This window comes from Malurus melanocephalus, unplaced genomic scaffold (genome assembly GCF_030028575.1).
Source record: "Malurus melanocephalus ecotype Western Australia unplaced genomic scaffold, MMel_1.1 scaffold_7, whole genome shotgun sequence".
NCBI lineage: Eukaryota > Metazoa > Chordata > Aves > Passeriformes > Maluridae > Malurus > Malurus melanocephalus.
The window spans coordinates 2,389,127-2,402,023 of NW_026623239.1; the positions used below are offsets into that span (position 1 = coordinate 2,389,127).

The 12,897-nt window shown below is 39.0% G+C and overlaps 1 protein-coding gene across 1 annotated transcript in view; it reads right to left on the reverse strand.

Moving 5' to 3' along the window:
* Nucleotides 1–12,897, reverse strand: part of TRPM3 (transient receptor potential cation channel subfamily M member 3) — a 252,210-nt gene that overhangs the window by 28,535 nt on the left and 210,778 nt on the right. The window contains exons 18-20 of the mRNA XM_057372497.1: nucleotides 7,839–7,979; nucleotides 2,856–2,984; nucleotides 575–826 (exon numbers count right to left, since the gene is read on the reverse strand). Coding sequence (XP_057228480.1) covers nucleotides 575–826; nucleotides 2,856–2,984; nucleotides 7,839–7,979 — 522 coding nt within the window. The remainder of the gene's footprint in view (nucleotides 1–574; nucleotides 827–2,855; nucleotides 2,985–7,838; nucleotides 7,980–12,897) is intronic.

Below are 12,897 nucleotides of genomic sequence, written 5' to 3' on the forward strand. Positions count from 1 at the left end.
TCCTGGATACATTTGCTATTATACAAATTATTCCTGTTCCTGCTACAGTGTGTAAAATTGATGTGGCCAGGGCACAGAAGTTGCATTTATATAAATAGATTTCTCATCTCACAAGGACACATCTGAACTTCAAAAATGGAAGAGCATGTGAATATGGATCAAACCATAGAGGGGTCAGTCTTAATCATAACCATCACAATTTTGAACTCACCCTGATTATTATAACACATTGAGAGTTTCAGAGTTCTAAACACTGAATGGTTTTTTTCTTTAACCTTAACAAACCACTTTCCTTTATAATTATGAAACCTCCTTGGCATTTAACAAATGAGGGATAGAGGAGTGTAGAGTGGCTTTGCTGTTGAAGAGCAATCTCAGAGAAAGACAAACAATACATCATCTATCAGAAAAGGAAGAAGRAGGTATTGATTCAATGAGAGACTGATTTCTAGCTTACATGAAAACTCTAATGAGTAAAAAAACCACAGGTAAATCTGCAGCAATATCATGGGTTAAGTATACTGAACCAAGAGCATGCTATCAAACAGGGAAGGAGCACACGAGGTTCTCTCACCATTTTCCCAATCATCATGACGTAGGGCCCCAGGTACTTGTTGACGCCGAAGATGTCCAGCAGCCGGATGTACCAGTAGATGATGTTGACGCAGTAGATGACGCGCCCATCGCTCCGGAGCGGCAGGTCTTGCAGACGGAGAACCATCCCAACAGAGAACAGCAGGATAGCTATTAGGTCGGTGACATTCCAGTACTCCTGCAGCCAAACTTTGACTTTTTGCAGCAGCTTCCCAGGCTCTGACATGAGGATCTGAAGGACAGAGGAAATGGAGAAGAAAGGAGCTGAGCTGTCTTAATTTAAACTTGAAGAAATCTGCAGGGAACAGATAGATATGTGCCACACAGACCAAAAGCAAAGCTGATAGACTCCTATCATACAARCATCTCAGGTATTTTGTGTTTTTTTTCTCAGAAATCTTCCCCTTCAACAATTCTTAGCTTGTATCTATGTGCAAGATACTTTCAAGGACAAGTGATGACTCAGTCTAAAATCCTCATGAAATCTGAAGAAATATATATATATATATGTATTTCTGTCTCTCAAATCTATTAACCCTACTTAGAGTCCTGGAACTGAGGGAAAGATATAGAAAGGTTTTGTAATCAGAAAATTCACATTTAAAGATGCAGATTTAAAGAAAATTATTTTAAATTGTGTACCAGATGACCAAGAAAAACTTAATAACCATAAAGATCTGCATCTTTATGGATTTTAATCCATAAAATCCAAAGAAATTTAATCCAAAGAGATACTAGATACTACCTGGGCCTGATTTTGGAAATTAAGTTCCACAGCCAAGAATATAGTTCACAAAAATAAATAGCGTCATCCTATGAATTTATTGTCATTCTCTTTGCACGATAATTTGCGAAACTTGATTGCTTTTCCGAATTACTCTTAAAACTATTCTTCAAGTGACCTCCATGAGTAAGTCTTATCTTATCATGAGTTAATAATGATATTGTTATTAACTGTTGGTCTGAATTGTCTAAATTTAGCCCAAGAACACTTGAGCAAGCTCATATAGCTCCTTTAAAAAGATGAATGTCATTCTCTTAATTAGTTTTCAGAATAAATTTTAGGCTCATCTGTGAACAATTCCAGCATCTGCTTAGAAATCATTTGTGACAAATGTTCTTTAGAAACTTCTGTGGGAAGGACAATTTGGGGTAAATGATCATAAAACCCTGCACACACAACCCCTGTGTGCAGCCTCCCAYCTGCTGAACAGTGCACTGCCTCCATTGGTGTCACAGAGTCCTCGTGTGGCTACTGMCACTGTTCTCCTTTCTCTTTTGGTTAATGATACATACTCATAGGCCAAAAAAGCAGTGCTTTTTCCACTGCTGTTTTTATTTATAATGCAGCATTTACCATACAGTGTCAGAAATCTATCTTTGAAGCCTAAGTGTTGCAAACCAGTTTTTAGTCTAGTCCTCCAGAGCCCTGGCTTCAGAAAGTACAAACACAACTGGTAACAGATTCAGCCCAGGGGTACAAATGTGCTCTTTCAGCTGAGGTCAATAGGGACTCTCATTCCCTCACATTAGGKCTGAATGGGGCCGCTGGTGTCACTGTGGAATAAATGCACGTTGGGTTAAATGGAAGGGCACAGCATCAGCTGCAAGTGGGACAGACCATGAGRGGCAGGGCTACCACTTGGCTCACGTTATGGACTGAGTGCTGCCCTAAATGTAGCTCTGTCTCTGCTTTGTGTTCCTGCTTTTGCATCTCTAGGGAGATGCACACTGTTGCTTGACAAATTAACAAAAATTTTCAAGCGCCACCTTTCAAGGAATTTAACTGACCTTCAAGACCTGTCAGAAGATCACCCCATACTTGTGAATGCTATTAAATGAGCTTCACACTGAAATTTGAACTCAGAAATTTTGTGGGAGAAGAAGGAAGTGCAGAAGGAAGTKTGGAAGTGTGGAAGTGCASGAGAACGGGAGGAAGGGAGGAAAGGAGGTAGGGAAAGTGGGAAAGGGAGGGAAGGAGAGAAAGAAAAAGAAAGAAAAAGAGAAAAAGAGAGAAAGGGAAAAAGAGAAAAAGGAATTGTTCATTTTAAAATTAAAGATGATAGATCTTTTCTCTGCTCTTTTTTAAACAATCCATCTGCCTTTCTGAAAAAAGAAAGAGGCAATTTTATGATAAGCTCACTCATAAAAATGTAGCCAGAGCAAAACAATAAAAACAGATATTAAAATGGAAAAAAAAACAACCAAAACCCATGCATATTCCTTTTTAATTTTGTCTTTCCTGGTTAGGGTGACTTTACCTCTCTCATCTTCTCTATGCCCAGAGTGAAAATGTAYGAGATGACAATCCACTCCTGAATAGATGGCCAGCGATCCATCTTCACCAATACAATGTAGTTGAACAGCATCAAGTAGCCTATGTAGGCCAGCTGTAAAGAAAAAAGAATGAGTATCAATAGTCACTATCTATACAACTGAGCTAGCTTCTTGGATATGATTTGATATTCCTGATTCTACTGTAGCCAGAGTTTCACAGACGAAAGAACGGTAAGACTGTCCTTAGTTGTCTGAAGAAGCTCACATTAAATCCCATACTACATGGAATCTGCAAAATACACATGAGACATCCAGCTCTATCTGTCTCCTCAACAAAACTTTATAATTCAGGTCCCTTGGATCATCCCACAGCAATGGGAATTCTAATACCACTGCGTCAACTACCCAGTTGACACCTGTGTGAAGATTTCCCCATCATCTGCTTCTGAAAGCCCTTAGTCCTCTAACACCTCTCCTTTATAYTTTCCCCCTGTTCACCTAGCCTGGACTGAGTCTGGCATTCTAAGTCCAGAAGATTTTAGGGATTTTTAGAGGTCTTCCTATCCAGTGTAATACTGACCTAACTTACAGCACATTTCCTCCCCAAAACACAGCTACTCCTAGTCACACCACTGCAGCAGAGAGTCAGAAATAGTCATGCATTCATTTGCTTTGTATTTTTTTCAATTTTAAGAAGTTAATATGTTGCTTTTCCTTCCTAATAATTCCTTCCAGCTTAATTTTTGACCCAGCAAGAACTGTGAATGAAGTTTTGAGTTTCTTTTTCTTTTATTCTTCATGCTGAATGTAATTAAATTGTCTGTCAAAAAAGAAAGACAAGACAGGCAAATTGCATCATCAGGTTCACAAAGCTCAGAGAAACCCAAGCGTCACTTTGGAACGTGGGCTGTAGCAGGGGTGTGGTTGGGGTTTGTGGAGGCCAGAATCCAGAATCCAACTGCCTGTCTACTTTGCCTTTCAAACAGCAGCCCTACAAGGAAATGCATCTTAGGGCTAAATATAAGCCAGAGAAAAGATGACTCAGTTCTGTGCATGAACATTTAGTCATTGTGATAGAAAGTGATATTACATACATCTATATTTGAATCCAGCTTTTACTTCTCAGCTGTGTGTTACTCACAACTATTGTATACGGGATATCACACATAAGGTGAAACAACTCAGAGGGTCTTGAGACTTTTGGGTAGGATTATTTCAGTGTTCCACACATCACAGAATACAGTTTATAGTCATATTGAGCCTGTTAGAGAATGTCACTTCTACTCTGTGTCAAAGCCACAGGATTCCGGCTTTTGTTCCAGTTGCTGGTTGAGGGCWCTCAAGAGAATTCTTTCTGTTGGCCATAACTATCAGCTTCAGACAACTGAAGCACTRCTTCTCATCTGCATAAAACAGAGGAGGAAATGATCTCCTTTGTCTTCCAGTTTGTGAGAGATGACGGATTGCAATGCTCAGGTCTAGAGGCTGGTCCTCCCTTACCACTCCTAAAGGAAATGGAGAGCTGTGTAGACTTAGGTCATCACTCAGGGTGACATCTGTGTCAGCAGAACCTCAGTCTGGGCAGGCAGAACTGATACCTAAATAGTGGATATAACACCTTCTAATTCAGAGCAAAAAGCCAGCTGATACTGTTACCTAACACACCTACTTTCAGATCTTGTTAACTACCGATTATCAGGAAATCTACTTTGATCTGCTTCAGGAGCCTTGGTGAGCGCTTGCAGTCAGTATGGCAAAAGAGTAAGCACATTAAGGTTACAAAGGGGACAGAGACTTCAAGAATCTAACTGTAACTAGGGGGGTTGCTTCCTCCTGGCTTTCTTTTGAAATGCAAGTATTTTTTGGCTTGGTTTTGGTGGGTTTCTTTATGTCAATTCAAACTTATTCAAAATTGCAAAAAGCCTGTTGCTTGGCAAAGGGAAAAAATGTTAATTTGTGAATATAATTGTGCTGAAACATCTTCACTTTAAGTCAAGAAACAAGCACTTCAGATAGTGAGTGACATTCTCCTTCTCCCTCCACAGACTTCTATCCTTCAGAAGGCCACACTTACCCAGCACTGTGGTAACCTGCCTTCCCTTGCTTTTACATGRCTTGACAAAGAGCCAGGAGCTGCCACTGTCACCATTGAGTACCTGAAGAAACTAAGGAAAGCAGTGCCTGCTAAGAAGTTTCAAGGGTGGATCGCTCCCTGCCCTTCTGAGGATGAAGTCCTGTTCTGTGGAAAATACTGGAATATCCAATGYTGTAGGTGACAAACCTGGATATTGTACCAGGAGTTAAGGCTTTAAGGAGGAGCTCACCCTCCTCTTTTCTGAYTGATTGCAATAATTACACAGTCATAAGCTGAGATGTTTCCACAATGCAAAACTTAGGGCGAAGCTCTTTTGATATTTAGAAGATGATTCTTATTAAGGGCTCAATTCCTCTGCAGCTTTCCTCTTCAGAAAGGGTAGAAATGTGGCCTCTCACTTCCTGCTAATATTTCAGTTAATGCTAGTAGCAGCAGTCAAAAAGGGAAGACCATCCTCTTCTGTTCAAGCAATCTGTGAGATGAAACATTTGCATCGTGGTTTCCAGTGCAAGAGCCWCAAAACAGAACAGAGTAGCTGACTTTCAAAATTGCTGTGTGTCTAGCGAGAAAGGCTGAAGTTGGTGGGGGCTGTTTGTTGGTTTTTGTTGTTTTGTTGGGTTTTTGGTTTTTTTTTTGTTTGTTTGGTTTGGTTTAGGCTTTTTTTTTTGAGAAAAAGTTGTTTACTGTCTGCTGAACCAAATGTTACTTACCCAAACATCTCCTTTAAGTCACTCTTGTGCATTTAAAGAATGAAAGTGAATACAGCTATATAGGAAATTGCAGAATAATCAAATCAAATAAATGGTATACAATAGCCATAGGTCCTTTTACTTGCATTTTGGATACGGAATGTAAAATTTGGATTATTTCTTTTGAAATCMATGAATAATATTAGTGCCTGTGTATTTGGAAAATTGTGATAGATTGTGCAATTGTAACCCGTCTCTGGAACTTGTTTTGCTTTTAGTCGCCACGAGTTCTCAACACACACAACAGGTCAAGCACAGCAGCTGGAATCCCCCCTAACTTGCTCTTCAAGTTYAGTGTATCCAAGATCCAGTTTTAATAAATGACCTTGATTGAGACCTGCCTCGGGACATAAAACTGTGGGAACAAGTCTAAATGGAAATGCAATATTGATTTCTCTCTCCCATTTCAAAATTGAACTAACAGGGAAAGCTGGGATRCTTCTTTCCATTTGCAGTGTAAAGACTTTTCTGTTTGTGCATAATACACACTGCAATTGATAATGAGACTCGGCTGCTGATGTTTCTAGACTTGTGGGCTGGATTAATGTTCAATGGCCACAGAGCTGAGCAATAAGTTATTCCTTGTTGTTAAACTATTTGCTAGTCTGAGGTGTCCACCACAGTTAAGACTCAGCTGATGTGAGTTGTTCTCAATGTCTTCAAGGCAATTTCTCTTACAAGAAGTCATTTGCAGAGGGATCCATTCTTTGTGATTTGCTATGGTTTCAGCAGAATGATGTAAAATATAACTGGGGAAAACCACCTGAAATCATCYAGGGCTGAGGCAGGATTAATTCCAGTGTACCATAATGGACATATGCCTTGCTAAAATTAAGTTAGAAATCACTAACAATGGAAAATCTAGCATGTCCTCACGTGGTCTATGACAGTACTCAGACCAGTTAGAAACTGTTTCCTAACTTCTTACATATAGCTTGTTGTTATTTTTTGCCCTAAGCAAGCATTTGGACCTACTCACACATATTTGAAAACTTACATTCCTTCTGCAGACTTTTTTTTAATAGGATAAAACCTCTCACTTCCTAACCTCACCCCTTAAAKAAAGCTTTACACACCTCTTGAAACATCCTTCTTTTTTGTGTCCTTCAAACTAGTCCACACTTGTCGTATGATGCAGAAACTGAACTGGGATACAATATTCCATAAAGACTGTAAGGATTACTTTCTGTGATCTTTTTACTTTTTAGTCTCATCCTTCCACTGACTAGTGCAATTTACAAAATAACTAATAATAACTAAATAACAAATAATACTCCATCATCCAAGTTTTGAATGAAAATATCAGATAGCACCTGATATATGAACCTAATGGAATCCTTTCTAATTTCCTGCTTACAGCTTGATAATGAATAATTAATATCTACTGTTGAGAACTAATTGTCAAAAAGCTTTTTATCCACATAGTAAGTTTAATATAGCAGTTATTAATTTAACAGTGAGAAAACCCTGTGAAGTTTTTGGTACTGTTTTACTGCAGTCAAAATACATGACATAAATTTTTCTGCTCCATCTGCAAGGCTCATTTCTTTCTTACACAGGCAGAATACACTGTTTTAATCTAATTTGTCCCTGAAAAATGTACATTGGCTGTCATTCATGTCTTTGATACCTTGTGGTTTTGTACATACATATTTTCTCCAAGAGACACTCTGCAGACTGGTGAAAACAGAAAAAAAAATGTTTCAAGGAAACAAGTGCTCTATCTCTGTTTTTCRTCAACTATTATATAATTCAAATTCTGATTCAGACCACCCTCCCACTGGGCTTGCTATTGGAAGCAATCCTACTGTGAATTCTCCTACAGGGAATTTCTTGGGAGCAATRACTACAGCAAACTGTCACTTACTGTTTTATTTAAAGAAAAACATACACAAACATTCAAATTTTAGCCATTAACTTCCTGAATGAAATGGTAATCTTWGAAAAGTCTTCGAAAAGTTTGCACCTGCTGGCAGACTTCTAACAAGTATTTTTAGTAAACTATTTATGGGTAATCCCTCCAACACATATAAATGTAGACTTGAACAAAACACAGAAGATGACCTTAGTCCAATTTCATTGTTTCTACAAACATTAATAATATATCAGGAAAGATTTCTTACGGTGTAAAACCAAAACTTCACGATGGGAGCATTGTAGAATTCGTAAATCTTTCTTCCAATGGGGATCATTCGGTGTCTGCTTTGAACTTCCTCATCCTCTTTCTTCCTTGAGGACTCTCCATTCCCTCGTCCCAGCATTGCCTACAAGAAACGATRTATTTATGTTTCTTTCTTTGTGAAAGACAAACTATTTCTTGAAATGTCGACAGGAAATGTTCTTGATCTCTAGATAAAACTAGGTKACCATAACTAGGTGTAAAATGCTTTCTCTTAGATTATATTCTTTTTTGCAGGAAGACTTCTGTTTAATAATTTGAAAATGGAATAAACTATAKCTGTAGCCTCAACCCTCAGCTTGAGAGCTAAATTCATGAACAAAAAACAAGATGTGGAGAATATTTCTCCTTTTTGCTGCATGGACAGAAAACATTTTTACCCGTTAACAGCTTTTAGTGATGGGATGTACTTCCACACAATAAACAGATGCAGACAGAAAACAGGTTAAGTTTTAGTTTTAAACAAATAGAAGTTCATAAGGCTGAGACTCAGGGGGAAAAGCAGGGGAAAAGATGAGTTAGTAGTTGTTGAACTAAAGCAAAGAACACAGCAGCCCTTTTTGCGTTGATCACTGGCCCTGCCATAGGCCATGATCCCAGAGTCAACTTCACCTGGATGCAAGAGGAGTGACTCGCAGAGCTCTCTGCAGCATTAAGGCTATAAATTCAAACATCCACGCACATGACTGCAGCTTCTTCCACAGTGAAGTTCCAGACYGCTCATGCACTGCCTTTGCTAGGCTTGATTTCACTGTTACCAATACAATTCAGACCCACTGAGGAGCTACACTGAGCTCCAGAAACACACACCTAATTCCTCAGCTGTGAGTGCAAAACTAACAGTCAAAAGAAGGCAATTGTTTGTTTGTTTACTCTTTATTTTCATTTTCAGCTGCAGAGAAGAGGAAGGATTAAACTGCACAATCACTGAAGTTAGCACTTAAAAGAAGGTGTTCCTTTGTATTTGAACAATGGGACTTATTAAACATTCATTCCAAAGCAAGTATTTAGTGAACAATAGACTAAGACTGGATTTTAGCTCACTGCGCTCTTTTGCAAGCTCTTACTATTAATTTGTGGCTGCACCTTTGGAATGTAGCACCCTGAACACAAAATCATTTGCAAGAATTGAGACATATCTAAGTATGCAGGGATTGCATGAGGATGGTTTTGTTCAAATGCTTCTCTACAAGTAGATCAAAGCATCAAAGCAAACTCACCATCCACTGAAGACAGCAYTGTCCTCATCTGCAACTTAAATAGTGGAAAACTAAGGGAACAATTAGATGTCAGACGCTTTGTCTTTCAATAAAAAGGTCCTTCTTGTCCCCGTATCTGCACTCTCTGATTCAACAGGATGTTCAGCACATATTTAACTAATTGGCTTCAGGTGAACTATCTGAACAGGTTCTAGAGCCCTCCAGGAACTGGTGAAGCACTTCTCGCATTTTTCAAAGCACGAATCACAACCAATCCTTTTCTTCCTTTTTCTAGCTTCATGTGGAGCTATTAATACAGGTCTTTTTCCTGTCAAATAGTAATTTGTAATGATCAACTTTTTTCAGACAGTGTAGATACTCATAACATTATTAAGACTATGCTTGGTCCCATATGGCTCCTTGTCTTTAATTTCATTTATGCAGTTAGTTTTTCCTCTCAAATTGTTACTTTCCATGTGGACCCTTATATTTTTGAATTTGACAATTCAAATTCAAAAATATAAGGGTGAATATATTCATTCATACAGATGTTGCTGTGAATATTTTTAATAAAATACAGTGAAGATTCAGGAGARAAGATACTGCACTGAAATTAACCTGCTGGGACTGTCTCCAAAACTATAACCTGCTTTGATGAAATTAACCTATTTCCTTTAGCTTTAATGACTAAAGATTTTTAATTTAATATCCATAAATACAGATAAAACATTACATKTTAAAAATTTAAATTTACCTCCTGTTAGCTCTCACAGGGCACATGAAACACCCTGGAAGTCCATCAGGAGTTTTATAACAAAGGAAAAAAGCAGAGTGGCTGTTAAGCAGAGAAGGGTTCTTATGGTTATGAGACTTACTGAATGTAACTACAGTAGCAGAAGTTACAACCTCTACAGAAGAGCTCATTACCTGAGCTCCAAAAAATTAAAATGATCCTTTGATCTATATATATGACAGATTGTTTATTTGGGGGACAAAAAAAAATCTGAATGCTTTGGGAATATTATAGCCCAAGAAGGTACTAATTTGTTTCCTTCTCTTTATCTACTGATGCTGTTCAGGGAAAACTGCCATCTGTAGCTAGAGACTTTCCCGCAGCTTTTCCCAAGGCTTTGTCTCTGCTGTCCTCTGCTGCTCAGGAATTTGTAGCAGAGTGAAAATGAATGCTGGCTGCTTCAACAAATGAGCATCTCTGTGCTTCAGTGAAAGGGATTATTTTACAGATTTCAAATCCTTCACAGTTTTACAAATTTACACATTCTAAGACAGACTTAATTCTCAATGGAATCAGTGAGTTGCGGATATTTTTATGATAATCCTCTTTCAATATCTGGATTTATGTTTTAGCTTATAAATTCTGATTTCCTGTTTGAAATTGCTTTCTTGTTGATAATGATGCTGTAATTTCATCTCATTACAATTATATTTAATTGTATCATATAATACTGTCTTCTCCCATCCCCCATGCTACAGATGGGGAATTTCTCTGAGATGGCCAGGGATTAGATTTGACCTGATGCTCCCGACTGTTAATTATACCTCAGTATTAACAAACCGAAAAGCTTCCCCATTAGAAACATTAAGAAATAACCTAAGTTAACTGTGTTAACATCATAATTGCAGTGCCAAATGTGAACCAATGTTTTCCTTGGAGTGGGATGCAGTAGGGTGGGAACAGCTCAACACACTGCTCTGTGTGGGCGGCATCTCTTTCTCTAATACATGATTTTRTCCATGATTCACCATGAGTCATGCAAGGTAAGCTCGACAGCAGCTCAGCCTCATTGTGAAGTACAGTACAACTGCATCATTTTAGCCTGAAGGCATTGATGTTTGCATAGTTTTTACACTGAGGTTTTTCTAATAGGGATATTTTTGTTGTTGTTGGGGGCCAGATTTTATGTAATTGAGGATTGTTTGCTGAYAGTGAACTACCAGCAGAGAGTTTTGGGTTGTACATTTTTGTGTTAATATATGTTAATTATCCTATGCTATATTTATCTCTTTTATAATTAAAGCCCAGGAACTTCAGTTTTGCTAGAATGAATGCAGGCTCTTCCAATTTCATCCTGAGTGAAATCTGCATGCTATAAAGAGACTTACCCCAGTTCACAGAGAACTGGTGTGGAAATGATACATAGCTGTGTGGACACACTTCCCTCAGCACACCCCCTTGGATCCTACACTATGTGTGAAAGTGCTGCCTCCATGGTAGCTGTTCTAAGATTGCTGTTCTCTGCCCTGAAACATGAATAGAAAAAGGTTTTAATGCCTTTGATTTACAGATGTGTAAAATTGGATTTTGCTTGGTGATAGCAGTGAGCACAGAGGAGCAGCACTGAAGTGCCAGGAGCTCAGTCATCCTGGCTGCKGAGCAGGACAAAGAACACAGACCGTGCCAGAGCACACGTGTGGGGGTAGTATGGGGGGTTTCCAAACTCCTTGGAGAAAGAGAAAACCTCTCTTTATGGAAAGGGTCAGCACTTCTGCCTAGAAACCATCAGCAGAATTTCCCAATTCTGTCYTCCAGATGAGCTGAAGGGGTGAGTCACTGCTGGCACGTGAGATGCTGTGAGAGTCCTCTACCATTGGGAAGGGTGAATTGGGCTGGGAGCACCAGGACACAAGTCTTCAGCCTTTTCCATGTTCAGAACTGTATTTCTCGTGATATAATATTTGGTTGTTTCATGCCATTAAGAAAAGGCTAAGCATTCATACTACAGATGAACTACCGATCTCAGAGGCCAACAGAACAAGTTTGCTGCTGCTGAAAAGTCTTTGCTCAGACTAACTCAGTGATGCCCATGGAAGCTCAAACTTCCTAGTTATTGTGGAAAAATGAGAGTGAAAAAAACAAAACAACAACTCAAACATGTTTTAAAGGACTTAGATGAGTTCTGAAGTTCTAAAGGACTTATTCTGTGCTCTGAAATAAAACCATTTGCTGGGGAGCTCCAATACCCAAACCACAAGGCACTGAATGGGGTTAAGGAAGCTYCTAGCTATGGCTTCCTGAAGAAGGTTTATTTTGGGAGGAAGGTAGACTCCAGGGTTTTCTGGCTGATCTAAATTTCAGCAATTAAGGCCTTGATTAGTACGCTGTACTAACAGAAAATGTCCCTGGCCTTTAGACTTCGGTGCCCTTCTACTCCTCTGAGTTTAATATTCAGGATTAATGACTGGCAGCTCCTTGCATAAACTGYGGTAAAGTTCTTGGTGTTGAGGGCACTGATGAGAGCAGTTTTCTCATGTTTTCTGTGAGTAGCTGCTACAAGCCTGTTTCTTGGCATCTAGGTGTTAAAGAAATGTGGGCCTGTCACTCCATACATCTGTTACAAAGTTAAAAGCAGGTGTGAATAACAAGTCACTYACAGTAAATAAACACATCTTCATAGTATATCCATATGTTCAGTTACCCTTTAAGAGAAGTGTAAAGCAAATACGTACTTGTACGCAGATGCACCCGTGTGGAGACTCAGTTCACTGTTGCTGTGCTCTGCTGATCACATCATTCTGTGCAAATGAGGTGTAAAATCACAGTGAAAAGATCACTGCGGCTTTGTACCTCATGCACTCTGCACAAGTACAGTACAGAAGAAGAAACTGACCCCTTGGCCAGTCTTTAGTCACCCAGGCTTAGCAGTGCAWGACGCACAAGACTTCATAAGAAATCAATGAAGAGATCTTGTCTAGACAACACCACTTTATCTCCRTTTTAGCAGACAGAATATGGGTGTAACATGACAGGAATACAGAGACTTGAGRAGTATTCATTTGGATTGATTA